This window comes from Liolophura sinensis, chromosome 13 (genome assembly GCF_032854445.1).
Source record: "Liolophura sinensis isolate JHLJ2023 chromosome 13, CUHK_Ljap_v2, whole genome shotgun sequence".
NCBI lineage: Eukaryota > Metazoa > Mollusca > Polyplacophora > Chitonida > Chitonidae > Liolophura > Liolophura sinensis.
In genome coordinates, this window is record NC_088307.1 from 23220692 (window position 1) to 23237376 (window position 16685).

The following is a 16685-nucleotide window of genomic DNA, read 5'->3' on the forward strand; positions in this document are numbered from 1 at the left end:
TTTTACTTTTTTTTTGTGCTTTATATGCCAGTGATATATAGTTGTAGAAAATTGTGATGACATTGTCATTGTTGTTCCAAAGAGACGCTACAAAATAAATCTTTTAACAAGTGATAAGGGAAAGTGACAGAATGCTGTAAATTATTTTTCTGAAAAAACATATTAAATTGGGATTCCAAAGGTTCCTCAGATTGATGGTAAGCTCTTGGGGAAGCTCCATTCTGCTTAAAATCATTCCAAAGTTGAATTTGGTGTTGTTTTTGAAATTTTCAGGAGCTGAGTATTGTAGATTGGTCACTTCCTAACGATTGATATTGATTAACTTTTCTTGCAGACCTCCCATCACAGCAGCTGCAACAACAACAACTGTCTTTATATCAGCCAGTCCAACCTCCTATTCAGCAACCCCAAGCCTTTCAGGTAACCATAGCGATCAATCAGTCAGATAAATTTGGAATTCCTTCTGTTCGCCCACAAATCTGACTGCCACATACATGTATGAGTAACACCAATCATTCAAATCTAATTGAATCAGCCTGCGAACAAGTTTCTTCACTGCTCTTTTGTAATGGAAATTCCTTTGCATGTGACACCTAGAATTAAATGGAGCATAAAATTTTATAAATTTTTAAAATTATTTTTACAGCCAAATGCTAACCCATACGGAATTCAACCAGTTCAGTCCTACAATAACATGTACCCTGCTCCATCATATCCAGGTGAGTATACTGCCATTGTGATGTTAAACCCCAATCATTCATTCGTTCATATCCAGGTGAGTATACTGCCATTGTGACCTTAAACCCCAATCATTCATTCATTCATATCCAGGTGAGTATACTGCCATTGTGACGTTAAACCCCAATCATTTATTCATTCATATCCAGGTGAGTATACTGCCATTGTGATGTTAAACCCCAATCATTCATTCGTTCATATCCAGGTGAGTATACTGCCATTGTGACATTAAACCCTAATCATTTATTCATTCATATCCAGGTGAGTATACGTTTAACCCCAAATCATTCATTCGTTCATATCCAGGTGAGCATACCGACATTGTGAGGTTAAACCCCAATCATTCATTCATTCATATCGAGGTGAGTATACTGCCATTGTGATGTTAAACCCCAATCATTCATTCGTTCATATCGAGGTGAGTATACCGCCATTGTGACCTTAAACCCCAATCATTCATTCATTCATATCCAGGTGAGTATACTGCCATTGTGACGTTAAACCCCAATCATTTATTCATTCATATCCAGGTGAGTATACTGCCATTGTGACATTAAACCCCAATCATTTATTCATTCATATCCAGGTGAGTATACTGCCATTGTGATGTTAAACCCCAATCATTCATTCGTTCATATCCAGGTGAGTATACTGCCATTGTGACATTAAACCCTAATCATTTATTCATTCATATCCAGGTGAGTATACTGCCATTGTGACATTAAACCCTAATCATTTATTCATTCATATCCAGGTGAGTATACTGCCATTGTGACCTTAAACCCTAATCATTTATTCATTCATATCCAGGTGAGTATACTGCCATTGTGATGTTAACCCCAATCATTCATTCGTTCATATCCAGGTGAGTATACCGCCATTGTGACGTTAAACCCCAATCATTCATTCGTTCATATCCAGGTGAGTATACTGTCATTGTGACATTAAACCCTAATCATTTATGCATTCATATCCAGGTGAGTATACGTTTAACCCCAAATCATTCATTCGTTCATATCTACGTGAGTATACTGCCATTGTGATGTTAAACCCCAATCATTCATTCATTCATACCCAGGTGAGTATACTGCCATTGTGATGTTAAACCCCAATCATTCATTCGTTCATATCGAGGCGAGTATACTGCCATTGTGACGTTAAACCCTAATCATTTATTCATTCATATCCAGGTGAGTATACGTTTAATCCCAAATCATTCATTCGTTCATATCCAGGTGAGTATACCGCCATTGTGACGTTAAACCCCAATCATTCATTCGTTCATATCCAGGTGAGTATACTGCCATTGTGACCTTAAACCCTAATCACTTATTCATTCATATCCAGGTGAGTATACGTTTAACCCCAAATCATTCATTCGTTCATATCCAGGTGAATATACTGCCATTGTGATGTTAAACCCCAATCATTTATTCGTTCATATCCAGGTGAGTATACTGCCATTGTGATGTTAAACCCCAATCATTCATTCGTTTATATCCAGGTGAGTATACTGCCATTGTGATGTTAAACTCCAATCATTCGTTCGTTCATATCCAGGTGAGTATACTGCCATTGTGATGTTAAACCCCAATCATTCATTCGTTCATATCCAGGTGAGTATACTGCCATTGTGAGGTTAAACCCCAATCATTCATTCGTTCATATCCAGGTGAATATACTGCCATTGTGACGTTAACCCCTAATCATTAATTCATTCATATCCAGGTGAATATACTGCCATTGTGACCTTAAACCCCAATCATTCATTCATTCTTATCCAGGTGAGTATACTGCCATTGTGATGTTAAACCCCAATCATTCATTCGTTCATATCCAGGTGAGTATACTGCCATTGTGACATTAAACCCTAATCATTTATTCATTCATATCCAGGTGAGTATACGTTTAACCCCAAATCATTCATTCGTTCATATCCAGGTGAGCATACCGACATTGTGAGGTTAAACCCCAATCATTCATTCATTCATATCGAGGTGAGTATACTGCCATTGTGATGTTAAACCCCAATCATTCATTCGTTCATATCGAGGTGAGTATACCGCCATTGTGACCTTAAACCCCAATCATTCATTCATTCATATCCAGGTGAGTATACTGCCATTGTGACCTTAAACCCCAATCATTCATTCATTCATTTACATCCAGGTGACATTGGATTTAGGGTTTTTGGGATGTTTTGGGGTTTGGTTTTTTGGGGATGTGTTTGGGTTTTTCACCAAGTACTGTATTTTTAGAGGCAAATAAATGGCATAAAATACCATGTTTTGTACTGAAATTTGCATTTTTCTATAGAGATGTTATCCTACCTTTCAGACAGCCCTGAAAAACTTTCAGAGATTAATAAACCTTTCATAATCATAGCAAGCTTTTCATGGGTGAAATTTTTAGTTGACTGCCCTAAATGACGATCACATTTACCTTATGTGAATGTTTAACGTTTCAGGAAGTAATCCTACAACAGATGTGAACACTCCCCTGCTTATGTCAGAGGCCAGGCAACAGAACACAGAGGTCAGGTTAGCTGTGGGCAAGGTCGGGGACAAGGTCGACAAGATATTAGAAAAGGTACCAGTCTCTTTAGATTTTGAAAAGTTAACAGGTATAAGGTTTAACAGCTTTGTAATTGTGTTCTTTGTGTGAATCTTTACATTTTTTGAGGATAAAACTTAAGAGATAAACATAATTATCTTTTTAATAATTTCCAAAAGCATACATTTTTTTTTAAGTGAAGTATCATTCAGGATCAGCCAGAAAATCAAGATCAAATTGGTTATTCAATCAATAAAGAGTTCTGTTTTTGCTAACTGATTTCTCCTCATTGAACCAGTAATACATCTTTTTTTTCAGTGGAAAGGGTGTGTCACATAGAAATTAAGGGTAATTATGAAGTCCTGACAAAGTTTTAGTATTCTGTCCGGAAGAACTGCCACTGTTTTCATGTTCCTGAAGAAAATGCACATACTTCATTGCAGTTCACTTATACATGTACATGCTGTTATGTGTAGAATAATGAGATATTCACACAGATAAATACATTTCCTGTCTGGGTTACTCCATGGTGAAACCCTTTAAAGGTCATCTGTTCATCTACATGTTGACATCTAGACATATGCACTACCATTTATAACAAGGGCTGAGTTTTGTGATATTCAATTTAGTTGTGATAAAACATGATAGGCAGGGTTAAGCATGTGCTATAAAGGCAGAGGTGGGTTTAATATGTGTTTTGCAGGTTGGTATTTTGGCTGCCGAAATCAAGTGGGAATAAGAATTCATTGTGTACAAATCAAGAAATTATGTGGCTCTAATCTGCTGGGTCTAATCTACAAATAGTTATAGTATGTAAATCATTGTGAAAGATGCATTTTAGGGTTTTGTATTCAAATGCGTATAGTTTTTTTGAATATTTATATAATATCATTTATCAGAAAAATGAAAAAAATTGGGATTGAATATAACATGTTCAAAACATTTGAAGAAGCTTAATTCTTACACAAACATTATGAAACATTATACAGTTTTCTGATTTAGAATCCGTTGTTCCAGTTTTATTTTGTACACCACTGCTTAAACAGAAACTGAAGTTAGTCTGGCCTGAGATGATTGGTGCTGCTTCCTGTGTATCAAGTGCCTACATGAGACACATAGTGTATATATTACTGCATGACAAGGTAGATGCTGGTGGAGAATAGTAACATAGAGAAAGATCAACTGTAAAGAGTTTCAGATGAAGATTTTAGGCAAACTTTAAAAGCATGCAAATTTGCAGCAGTCTATTTGGACAAGTGTTTTCTTTTTTTGTTATGTTTTTTTTTTGTTCCATCTCAACTGATGCATCCACAGTTTTCTGCACATGATGCAGAGATGTCAAAATAGTTAACATTGTGTCATATAGATTTTGGTTATTCTTTCCTCTCAGTTGGAACACATGCAGGTTCACGGCACTGGCAGCAGTTTGGCCCTGACCGGAAACACCCCTCCTATGGAAAATGGAATCCTCCTTCACAATATACAGAAAGTCATACAGGTAAACTGTCATCTAATTTTATCATTTTAAAAGTCTCTGTTTTAACCTTCTCTGTGAAAGACTAAAACATCAAGTAAGTCACCAATTATATTTGGGAATTTTTGGCCCATTACTATCTTTTTCAGGTTAATGCTCTTGATTCCACAGATTACCATTGTATCTAAACTACTGTATTTTAAATTGAAATTTCACCCATTTGTGAGTTATATGGATATTAAAGTGACGCTTTGAAGTTTGATTGAATGGCAAGATAATATCCTACTGGAAAAAGGTATTTTTGATGGCCCTCGTTAGCCTCTGAAAATGTACTCTGGGGCACAATTTTAGGCCAAACATAATCGCCCTGCTAAAGAAAACATAGTGCAAAAAGATGGTTCATTGGAGAAAAATCATGTGAAGCTGTGTGGTTTTACTTTTATTGACAGACGCATGCATTTAGTAGGTGAAAAAGTTTATGTTTTTGTTCTGCAAGTGATGATGTCAGTGAGCACTTAACTCTCACACTGATTGTCTTGCTACCAAATGTTTGCAAATTGGCAAAAATTAAACTCTAAAAAATATTGTGTGTAGAAAGACAACATTTGAAGCAAACCTATATTATCATTAAGTGTAAATATTTGAATTTTCATTATTGTTTGTAGGAAAACGAGAGGTTAAAAAAAGAATTATTTGAAAAAAGTGCAAGAATAGAGTCACAGAATGAGAAAATTGGGGACCTATTACAAAGAAACCAAAGGTAAGAATTCCCTTCAGTATATATATTATTAGCACAAAGGTCACTGACACCATGTATTTCCCAACCAGGTTACTGAGTAACAGTGTAACAAGATCCTTCGGTTCAATTCAGAAACCCAGCTTATGAGCAAATCACTTTAGACATAATTTTTTGCTCAGTTGTTCCAAGGGAGATAACCAAGTAATCAGACACAGGATGTGGACATATACACACGCCCCCATGTGATCATTGCTGTTCAGTAAAAAAAAAATCATATATTAGTATGATGTCTGATGTGGGATAAATATGGGGTATAAATATGGGGCATAAAGGTGGGGTGTAAGTATGTGAGGTACACGTACACTTATGTACATGAAAACCTTTAAAATAGCTTAAGCACCAGGGCCCAGTTGTTTGAAAGTGTATTAGCTAATACTATTATTAAGTCATATTTTATGTTTAACTTTTATGCCAAACTCAGCAGCCAATGCAAGTTTTCCAATGTCAAAGTATAACAGCTGCAGTTTCACAATGTAGTTCATATTTGATATGATGTTTCACAATTTTTTTAGGCTAAATACAAAATTGAAGACTTGACTTTAAATTAAATGTGGGGTTAAATTCTCAAACGCTTTTGAACAACCGAGCCCTGGAAGCGAGTATCGGCAGATCATGTTAAGAGACGTAAAGTTTTGCACAGTCAATGGAAGGGAGATAACCCAGTCTTCCCAGTGGCATCAGCTGCAGGATGTGGGCATATGCAACCCCCACCCTTTCTCTCATGTGACCATTGCTGTCCAGTAAAATATTATTATAAATATAAGTATTTTTTCTGATGTGAGATAAGTAACGGTACATTCATGCATATGCAAACCTTTAGAAAGCAGCTGTCGGGGGCATCCGTGTCCCAGGTGCTTAGCACGCCAGTGCAGCGCCTTGACCCAGACGTCTCTCACCAATTTGGTCACTGTGAGTTCAAGTCCAACTCTTTCTGGCTTCCTTGGGAAGGTCTGCCAGCAACCTGCTGATGGTCGTGGGTTTCCCAGGGCTCTGCCCAGCTTCCCCACACCATAATGCTGGCCGCCGTCATATAAGCGAACTATTCTGGACTACAGCGTAAAACACCAGTCAAATAAATAAATGAATAAAGCACCTGTTAAATAGAAGCACAGGTTTTTTTTAATAAAGTTTATTTATCTGTTTATTTATTTATTTATTTGATTGGTGTTTTACAATGTATACTGAAAAATATTTGGCTTATACAACGACGGCCAGTATTATGGTGGGAGGAAACCGTGTGCGGGAAACCCACCTAAAGTTTTTTCATTTTACCTTACTATATATATAGTATATATACTGCCAGGTGAGTATACTCCAAACTCCAACCAAATAAATTTACTTCCCAAACTCCACATGCCCATATGCCCATACTTATATTGCCTTCACCCTACCCTTTCAGCATGTGGGGTTATCTTTTATTACACTTATGATTTATTATTTGCAGATATGTAGAACAGAGTAACCTGTTGTTAGAACAGAGGAACGATACCTTCAAAAGCACAGCAGCCAACTCACAAGCCAGGGTATTAACATTGGAACAGGAAAAGGTAAGCCATGCTGCAGTTTACTCCCATCTTTTCTTGTTTCCATGGTGATTAACGTATATCCCATGATCAAGACAAGCATATTTATACAAGCATAGTTACGCGTGGGTTAACATGTGGAGAAAAGTGAACGGATCTGAGACCTTTTGACATTAGACTCGAATCATTTTTCATATTTTTTTTCTGACAAAAATGTGTACTGGTACTAAGTAAATATAAAAGTTTTCATAAATAAATTTGATCGTCTCACATACACTGCAGTGTGTTGGATTTGGAAAAAGGGCAGTTTTATGTTTACTTTCAAAATAGAATTATTACATGCTAAAAAATGGAAGAATTCCTTGTTAGATTGAATTATTTCAATTCAAAATGGGTATCGACATAAAGTTATTTAATTTCATTTCAGGGGCCTCCGTGGCTCAGTCGGTTAGCGCGCTAGCGCAGCGTAATGACCCAGGAGCCTTTCACCAATGCGGTCGCTGTGAGTTCAAGTCCAGCTCGTGCTGGCTTCCTCTCCGGCCGTATGTGGGAAGGTCTGCCAGCAACCTGCGGATGGTCGTGGGTTTCCTCCGGGCTGTGCCCGGTTTCCACCCACCATAATGCTGGCCGCCGTCGTATAAGTGAAATATTCTTGAGTACGGCGTAAAAAACACCAATCAAATCAAATAAATGTCATTTTATTTGTGAAATGGTTGTGTATTATGCTACATCACAATTCAAGCAAGCAGCCATTCTGTACATCTATATTCATTTATTTATTTGATTGGGGTTTTATCAGACGTACAAAAATGACTAATCAACGGCGAAACAGGGCAAAGCCCAGGGGAAAACCATGACCACGTGCAGGTTACTGGTAGACCTACCCATGTACGGCCTCAAAGGAAGCCTGGGTCATTGTGCTGCTGTAGTACTCCTCTTTAGTTAGCTGACAATCATCTGACCAGTAATCAGATATCCTGTTCACCCTGATTTTACAGGTACAGATAGCCACGGAGTTAAGCGTGGCCACTGCTCAGATCAGCTCTCTGCAGCTGGAGTTGTCTGCCCTTAGGAAGAAGGAAGGGGACATGAAACAGCAGCTGAGCACGGTCTTGGAGGACACAGGGAAAAACAAGGACGAGATGAACAGACTAAGGATAGCTCACTCAGGTCAGAATCTGCGTCAGTCATCAGGGGCCGCTTTCATGAAGCATACTTAGTGTTAAGTAGCCCTTAGCTAAGCGCTCTTTATATCTCTACAACATATTTTGTCATGGTAGTTGAGGTCAAACTTAGCTAAGTGAGCTTCATGAAAAAGGCCCTAGTACTACATTCCAAGACTCCGTCAGTGACTTATTGCTTCCTGTTGATGGTACCACTCACTGATATTTTTGGCTATTTTTTTTTCACAACTGACCTATTACATTGCAGACTCGATTTGAGGACACCAAGTTTAGCCGTGTCTTTAATTGAAGAGATTTGTAAATAACTTAGTAGGGGGAGTTTTGAGTGCAGACTCTGTCGTTGTGAAGGGTAAAAACTGTCCTACAGTATCATGTAGTTTGTTACAAAATGTTAGGCAGCCATTGTTGATATACTGTAATTCACCTAGTTCAGCATTTTTCAAGAGACACATTTTGCTGGATTCGGATTAATTTAACTGCATAAGAGTTGTTTGTGAAATCTGAGTAATTTCTTGTCAGAAAATTGAAAGTGTTGGCAGCTAAAGTATCAATTAAAGGTATATCTATCTTCTATCTGTCTTCATTTATTTATTTATTTGATTGGTGTTTTACGCCGTACTCAAGAATATTTAACTTACACGACGGTGGCCAGCATTATGGTGGGAGGAAACCGGGCAGAGCCCGGGGGAAACCCACGACCATCCGCAGGTTGCTGACAGACCTTCCCACTTACGGCTGGAGAGGAAACTGTCTTAATTCACCATATTTATAAGGATATACAGATGTAATAATTAGATATGACAATCCTATGGTGGGAGTGAAGTCTGGTGAGAGATTTAGAAGGTTTATGTGCTTGTGAAAGTGAAATTTTTACATACCAAGCTTTAAGTGAAATAAAGTAGTTTGTCTTTCTACACACAATGTTTTTGGGAGTTTTAGTTTCTACCAGTTTGTAAACATTTGGGGGTAAGAAAATGACATTTAGTTTTAGGGGACATTTAGGGAGTTTTAGTTTCTACCAGTTTGCAAACATTTGGGGGTAAGAAGATGACATTTATCTTCTTTAGGAATTTCTTAGTTCACAGATGCTCAGCCTTTCAACTTAGTCCAGTGCTCATCTGCTTAAATAATTTTTTGTAAAACCCTTTTCAGAAGCCCATGTTTTAGTAAATGTGGTCAAAAATTTCTTTTACACTTTTATTATTTTTTGTTAAATATTACGGGGGCCTCCGTGGCTTAGTCGGTTAGCGCGCTAGCGCAGCGTAATGACCCAGGAGCCTCTCACCAATGTGGTTGCTGTGAGTTCAAGTCCAGCTCATGCTGGCTTCTTCTCCGGCCGTAAGTAGGAAGGTCTGCCAGCAACCTGCGGATGGTCGTGGGTTTCCCCCGGGCTGTGCCCGGTTTCCACCCACCATAATGCTGGCCGCCGTCATATAAGTGAAATATTCTTGAGTACGGCGTAAAACACCAATCAAAAAAAATAAATAAATAAATAAATAAATATTACGTTGATCAGGGGAGATAACTGTGGTCCAAGTTGTCAGAAAAGAAACGTATTTGCAACATTTTTAATGGATGATTAATTTGAAATAGGCACATTTAATGTATTAATAACTGTTTGATATATGTCTGAATATTTAGATGAAGAGCGGAAAGCTGCAGAGTTAACAGAGGCATTAAAAGAAGAAAAATTATCCCGAAGACAGCTAGAAAATCAAGTCAGCCAAATGAAGGAAGAGATGACAGATTTGAAGCTGTCCAATGAAACTTTAGAAAAGGTAAGTAATTTGCATATACATCAACTGTTAGCACATGAAGATGGTTTGTGTATTTTTCTAAACTATTCAATGGAAGAAAAGTGTTTCATAAGCTTTTACCACTAAGTAGGTTTTTGATCACATGAATTTTAAAAATATATATATAGTTTACAGATTCTTTTGTTCTACACAGATTTTTTCACAGCAGTGAGAAACTATGCCTTAGGACTTCTTCTTGTTTCTAATATAACCCTCCTGACCGCAACGTTAAATTACAAAGGAAATTTGTCCCCCCCGCCTCCCTCCCCAACACAAATCCAAAGAGAAATCCAGCCATGTTAAGACAGGGACGTGTCCATGAAGCCAGCTTTAACTGGAGCAAAAATTTGGAATGTAAATTACCAGCTTATTTGTCCAGGCTGATATCAATTACAGCTGGGAACATCATTTTTGTCAACAACGTTTCATTCAAATAAATGAAAGGGATGGACAAAAAGGTAAAGTGTATAAAATGTCTCTCCACCATGCGTAATGCTGAAACAAATCTATCCACATAATATAATCTTTTTAAAACTTCGTTTTAAATTAATGTTCAGTTGAAAATTTGCTGCGTGCCTTAAAAGTGGCGGCTTTGCCCGGTTTCCTCCCTCCATAATGCTGGTCAGTGTCGTATAAGTGAAATATTCTTGGGTACGGCCTAAAACACCAATCAATCACATAAAATAAATTTAAGTGTAGCTTCAAGATTGGGCTTTGTACTTGAGTGCCGGTGCTCTCCTCATGGTGTGCCAAGCCATAATAAAACTGGCAAACTGTTTTTTTCTCTTTCTTGCCATTTAGGGTAAAGGCCGGGTGTGGCAATTTTAATACACTGACACACGAGTACAATATTTCACCTAAAGCTCAGCATTTTTCTAGTGATGAATTTTGCTTGATTCTGATTGATTTATTCGCCTTATAGAGCTACTCAAGAAATTCTTTTGTGAAGTTTTGGGATTAATTTCTTATCCGAAAAACTCAAGGGTTGACATCAAGGATATCAATTAAAGGTGTTTTTCTGCTTCTCACAGTGCATTTGTACGCACCAAATTTTAGAGGAAATACAGTAACCTATTTTATGGTGGGTAACAGATCACTTGTGATCTCTCACATCTCACAGCCAGGAAATAAATACTTTATTTCATTTAAAGTTTAGCATTTTTCACATCACACATTGATTCTGACAAATTCATACACCTTCTAAGGCCACTTTAGAGTTTTCTGTGAAGTGAATTACCTTGTCATCAAAAAAAAGTATCATTTGAAAAGGATATAGAATCGATTCTGATTGGCTGGTGTGAGAGATAGGCAAGCCCAGGCTATGTCTTGTCGATTCTGATTGGCTGGTGTGAGAGATAGGCAAGCCCAGACTATGTCTTGTCGATTCTGATTGGCTGGTGTGAGAGATAGGCAAGCCCAGGCTATAAAGCTGAATTTCAGGTATGGTACGTTTATTCAATTTTAGTCGAAATAGAGTAATCACCTTACCCCCTAGCAGCCCATCATTTGTCTTCTCCTCCCATTGTGTCCCACATTCTTTACTAGGCCATATTCATTACCACTACCTGCCACGATATGGTTGAAAAATTGCTAGTGTGGCCATAAGCCATAATCATTCATTACCACTACCTGCCACGATATGGCTGAAAAATTGCTAGTGTGGCCGTAAGCCATAATCATTCATTACCACTACTGGCCACGATCTGGCTGAAAAATTGCTGTTATGGCCATAAGCCATCATCATTAATTACCACTACCGGCCATGATATGGCTGAAAAATTGTTGGTGTGGCGTTAAGCCAAAATCATTCATTACCACAACATGGCTGAAAAATTGCTGGTGTGGTGGTAAGCCAAAATCATTCATTACTACTACCTGCCGCAAAATGGCTGAAAATTGCTGGTGTAGTGTTTAGCCATAATCATTCATTCCCACTACCTGCTGCGACATGGCTGAAAAATTGCTGGTGTGGTATTAAACCATCATCATTCTTTAGTACGACCTTCCACAACATGGCTGAAAAAATTGCTTGTGTGGCGTTAAGCCATAATCATTCATTCATTACCACTGTTCCCTGTGCAAAAACCAAGTTGATGATTGTAAATCTTTGTATTAGAATAATTATGAAGATTGACTTTTGCTTTAATTTGTTCGAACTCCACCTTCCACATTTTAAATAAATGCAAATGCATTAGTGTACAAGAAGTATTGGGAGTATATGAAGTGTGCGCATAAAGCATGTGCTTGATGTGTGTGCATAAAGCGTGTGCTTGAAGTGTGTGCATGAAGCGTGTGCTTAAAGTGTGTATGTGAAGTGTGTGCTTGAAGTGTGCACATGAAGCGTGTGCTTGAAGTGTGCACGTGAAGTGTGTGCTTGAAGTGTGCAAGTGAAGCGTGTGCTTAAAGTGTACGTGTGAAGCTTGTGCTTGAAGTGTGCATGTGAAGCTTGTGCTTGAAGTGTGCGCATAACCTGTTTCATGAACCACACTAATAAAGTTTATTACATATACCTGACGTAAAATGAGATGGTCACTGTTAAAATTGAGTTCACCTTCCAGACTTTATATAAATGCTGCATTACTGTGCAAGAAGCATTGGGCATATGTGAGGTGTGTGCGAGAAGCGTGTGCTTGAAGTGTGCTCGTGAAGCGTGTGCTTGAAGTGTGCACATGAAGCATGTGCTTGAAGTGTGCACATGAAGCATGTGCTTGAAGTGTGCATGTGAAGCATGTGCTTGAAGTGTGCGCATAACCTGTTTCATGAACCACACTAATAAAGTTTATTACATATATGTGACATAAAATGAGATGGTCGCTGTTAAAATTGAGTTCACCTTCCAGACTTTATATAAATGCTGCATTACTGTGCAAGAAGCATTGGGCATATGTGAGGTGTGCCCATGAAGCGTGTGCTTGAAATGTGTATGTGAAAGTAAGCAGTAGTAATAAAGTTTATTACATAACATAAAAGGAGAAAGTCAATGTCTCAAAAATGCCCGTGGGCACAGTAAAAAATGGAGTTGGTTACCTCCCTTCCCATAACCTGCTTTTTCTGTAGTGTTTTTATAGTGTTTGTAAGGTTTTAGAGTTTGTCATCCTGTAATTCATCAACTTTATTACATATGAAAGTGGCATTTATACACCCTGTTAATTTGATTTTGGAGATAAAACTACATTGCTTGGGTTGATCAATTTCAGTTATTCACAAAAAGTATAATTTTAGCAGTCTACACAGAACAGTGCCATCAAAATATGTTTTGAATAATACTGTAATTCTCTGTTCTTGCTGGTCGAAGAGTGATATCTTTAAGAATATATGGGAAACCTGATACATATGTAAGCAGTACATACAAGTTATACCCCTTCTGTGCCTCTTGTAACATTATTGATTTTGTCATCAAGAGAATTTCCTGTCAGGATAAAAATAGTATTGACTACTCATTCTACGCTCTGTGGGTGTCAGCGTGCCCTTAGACTGTATATAAATACACATGTATGCCCTCCTTTGGCTTTTGTAGTGGGTGTATGCGGCCTTGCTGACTTGATGAATAAAGGCGTTGTCACTCAAAACAGCACGTGAAAGGAATACTGTGTTTCACATAAATTTTGGTACAACGTGTATAAATGCACTTTCTGAAGCCAAAAAAAAGTCCTAGATAAAATAACACCTGATGCCAACACCTTTTTTAGAGAAGAAATGAATCAGTCAATCAATCAAACAGATTCAAGAAAAATAAGTCACTTGAAAGTTAAAATTATTGGATCAATCTTCAAATCCGGACAAGGATTATTTGATTCCAGTCCAGATTCAAAGTTTTGGTGCCAAATAAATGGAGCAAATACGTTTCCTTTATTGTTGTGCTCGACCTTAGAAAAAAAATGTCTACATTTGTCATGTTTGTCTCATTGTCTCTGGGACCAAGTAACTTATATTTAAAATCTAAGGAAGTAGAATTTGTACCCAAAGTTACATATATCATCATTAAAGGCCTTCAGGTGGAATTTGTATCCAAAGTTACATGTATCCTCATTAAAAGACCTTCAAGTGGAATTTGGATCCAAAGTTACATGTGTCATTATTAAAAGACCTTCAAGTGGATTTTGTATCCAAAGTTACAGGTATCGTTATGAAAAACATTCAAGTGGAATTTGTGTCCACACATTGTTATGTGTATGATGATAAAAAAAGTCTGTTGAATCACCTTGATATTCATACATATGATATTGTCAGAGCCCTCTCGACCCTCAGATTGGTATGACTCTGACATTACTATGATACTTCTGTGTTGCTGTACAGAGCCGTGTATTGGCACAGGTTTGACGGCTTTCCACAGTAAGGTATTGTGTGTATATAGTGATATGTCAATATGTCAGGTCAGTCTTCAAAAGCTTTGTGTGTCACACAGAACTCAGGTGTGTGTGGCAGAAGACTACTGCTGGGTGTGTCTGACAGTTGTAGTAAGGTTGTTAGAAAATAAAGCGCCCCCCGGGGGGTCTTTTGCATATGTACATCACAGTGTTCAAGTCTTAGTGGGGCTTATTAGATGTATTAATACTTTTGGTGAAAATGTTTAAAAGCAGTACTGTAAACAATTATTACACATTGGATGAACTATTGAACGAATGCAAACTTAATAAAATTATTTTACAAAATGATACATATTCATTTGTAAGAAAGAGTGATATAGCTTGCCAGCAGTGACATTTTCATTTCAGACTTAAGTTTAGCTGACGACTTTTTGTACCACAAGCTTTGATCACTATGAAGAAATCGTGTGTTAAATCATATGCACAGCCTCAGTGGTGCCTTTTGGCCTCACTCTTGATTTCACGATGTAAGTTGTGAATACTGTATATCACATGAAGAAATCGTGTGTTACATCATATGCACATCCTCCCTGATGCCTTTTGGCCTCACTCTTGATTTCACGATGTAAGTTGTGAATACTGTGTATCACATGAAGAAATCGTGTGTTACATCATAGGCACATCCTCCCTGATGCCTTTTGGCCTCACTCTTGATTTCACGATGTAAGTTGTGAGTACTGTATATCACATGAAGAAATCGTGTGTTACATCATATGCACATCCTCCCTGATGCCTTTTGGCCTCACTCTTGATTTCACGATGTAAGTTGTGAATACTGTGTATCACATGAAGAAATCGTGTGTCACATCATACGCACAGCCTCCCTGATGCCTTTTGGCTTCACTCTTGATTTCACGATGTAAGTTGTGAGTACTGTATATCACATGAAGAAATCGTGTGTTACATCATATGCACAGCCTCCCTGATGCCTTTTGGCTTCACTCTTGATTTCACGATGTAAGTTGTGAATACTGTATATCACATGAAGAAATCGTTTGTTACATCATATGCACATCCTCCCTGATGCCTTTTGGCCTCACTCTTGATTTCACGATGTAAGTTGTGAGTACTGTATATCACATGAAGAAATCGTGTGTTACATCATATGCACAGCCTCCCTGATGCCTTTTGGCTTCACTCTTGATTTCACGATGTAAGTTGTGAATACTGTATATCACATGAAGAAATCGTGTGTTACATCATATGCACATCCTCCCTGATGCCTTTTGGCCTCACTCTTGATTTCGTGATGTAAGCTGTGAATACTGTATATCACATGAAGAAATCGTGTGTTACATCATATGCACATCCTCCCTGATGCCTTTTGGCCTCAGTCTTGATTTCGTGATGTAAGCTGTGAATACTGTATATCACATGAAGAAATCGTGTGTTACATCATATGCACATCCTCCCTGGTGCCTTTTGGCCTCACTCTTGATTTCACGATGTAAGTTGTGAATACTGTATATCACTATGAAGAAATCGTGTGTTACATCATATGCACAGCCTCCCTGATGCCTTTTGGCTTCACTCTTGATTTCACGATGTAAGTTGTGAGTACTGTATATCACATGAAGAAATCGTTTGTTACATCATATGCACATCCTCCCTGATGCCTTTTGGCCTCACTCTTGATTTCACGATGTAAGTTGTGAGTACTGTATATCACATGAAGAAATCGTGTGTTACATCATATGCACAGCCTCCCTGATGCCTTTTGGCTTCACTCTTGATTTCACGATGTAAGTTGTGAATACTGTATATCACTATGAAGAAATCGTGTGTTTACATCATATGCACAGCTCCCTGATGCCTTTTGGCTTCACTCTTGATTTCACGATGTAAGTTGTGAGTACTGTATATCACATGAAGAAATCGTGTGTTACATCATATGCACAGCCTCCCTGATGCCTTTTGGCTTCACTCTTGATTTCACGATGTAAGTTGTGAGTACTGTATATCACATGAAAAAATCGTGTGTTACATCATATGCACAGCCTCCCTGATGCCTTTTGGCCCCACTCTTGATTTCACGATATAAGTTGTGAATACTGTATATCACATGAAGAAATCGTGTGTTACATCATATGCACAGCCTCCCTGATGCCTTTTGGCTTCACTCTTGATTTCACGATGTAAGTTGTGAATACTGTATATCACATGAAGAAATCGTGTGTTACATCATATGTACATCCTCCCTGATGCCTTTTGGCCTCACTCTTGATTTCATGATGTAAGCTGTGAGTACTGT

General features: G+C 37.9%; 1 protein-coding gene across 1 annotated transcript in view; it reads left to right on the top strand.

Moving 5' to 3' along the window:
* LOC135480995 (FK506-binding protein 5-like) overlaps nt 1–16685 on the top strand; it is a 90403-nt gene that overhangs the window by 10748 nt on the left and 62970 nt on the right. The window contains exons 13-20 of the mRNA XM_064760926.1: nt 335–420; nt 647–719; nt 3206–3327; nt 4682–4789; nt 5431–5525; nt 7009–7111; nt 8086–8257; nt 9913–10049. Of these exons, the coding sequence (XP_064616996.1) occupies nt 335–420; nt 647–719; nt 3206–3327; nt 4682–4789; nt 5431–5525; nt 7009–7111; nt 8086–8257; nt 9913–10049 (896 nt within the window). The remainder of the gene's footprint in view (nt 1–334; nt 421–646; nt 720–3205; nt 3328–4681; nt 4790–5430; nt 5526–7008; nt 7112–8085; nt 8258–9912; nt 10050–16685) is intronic.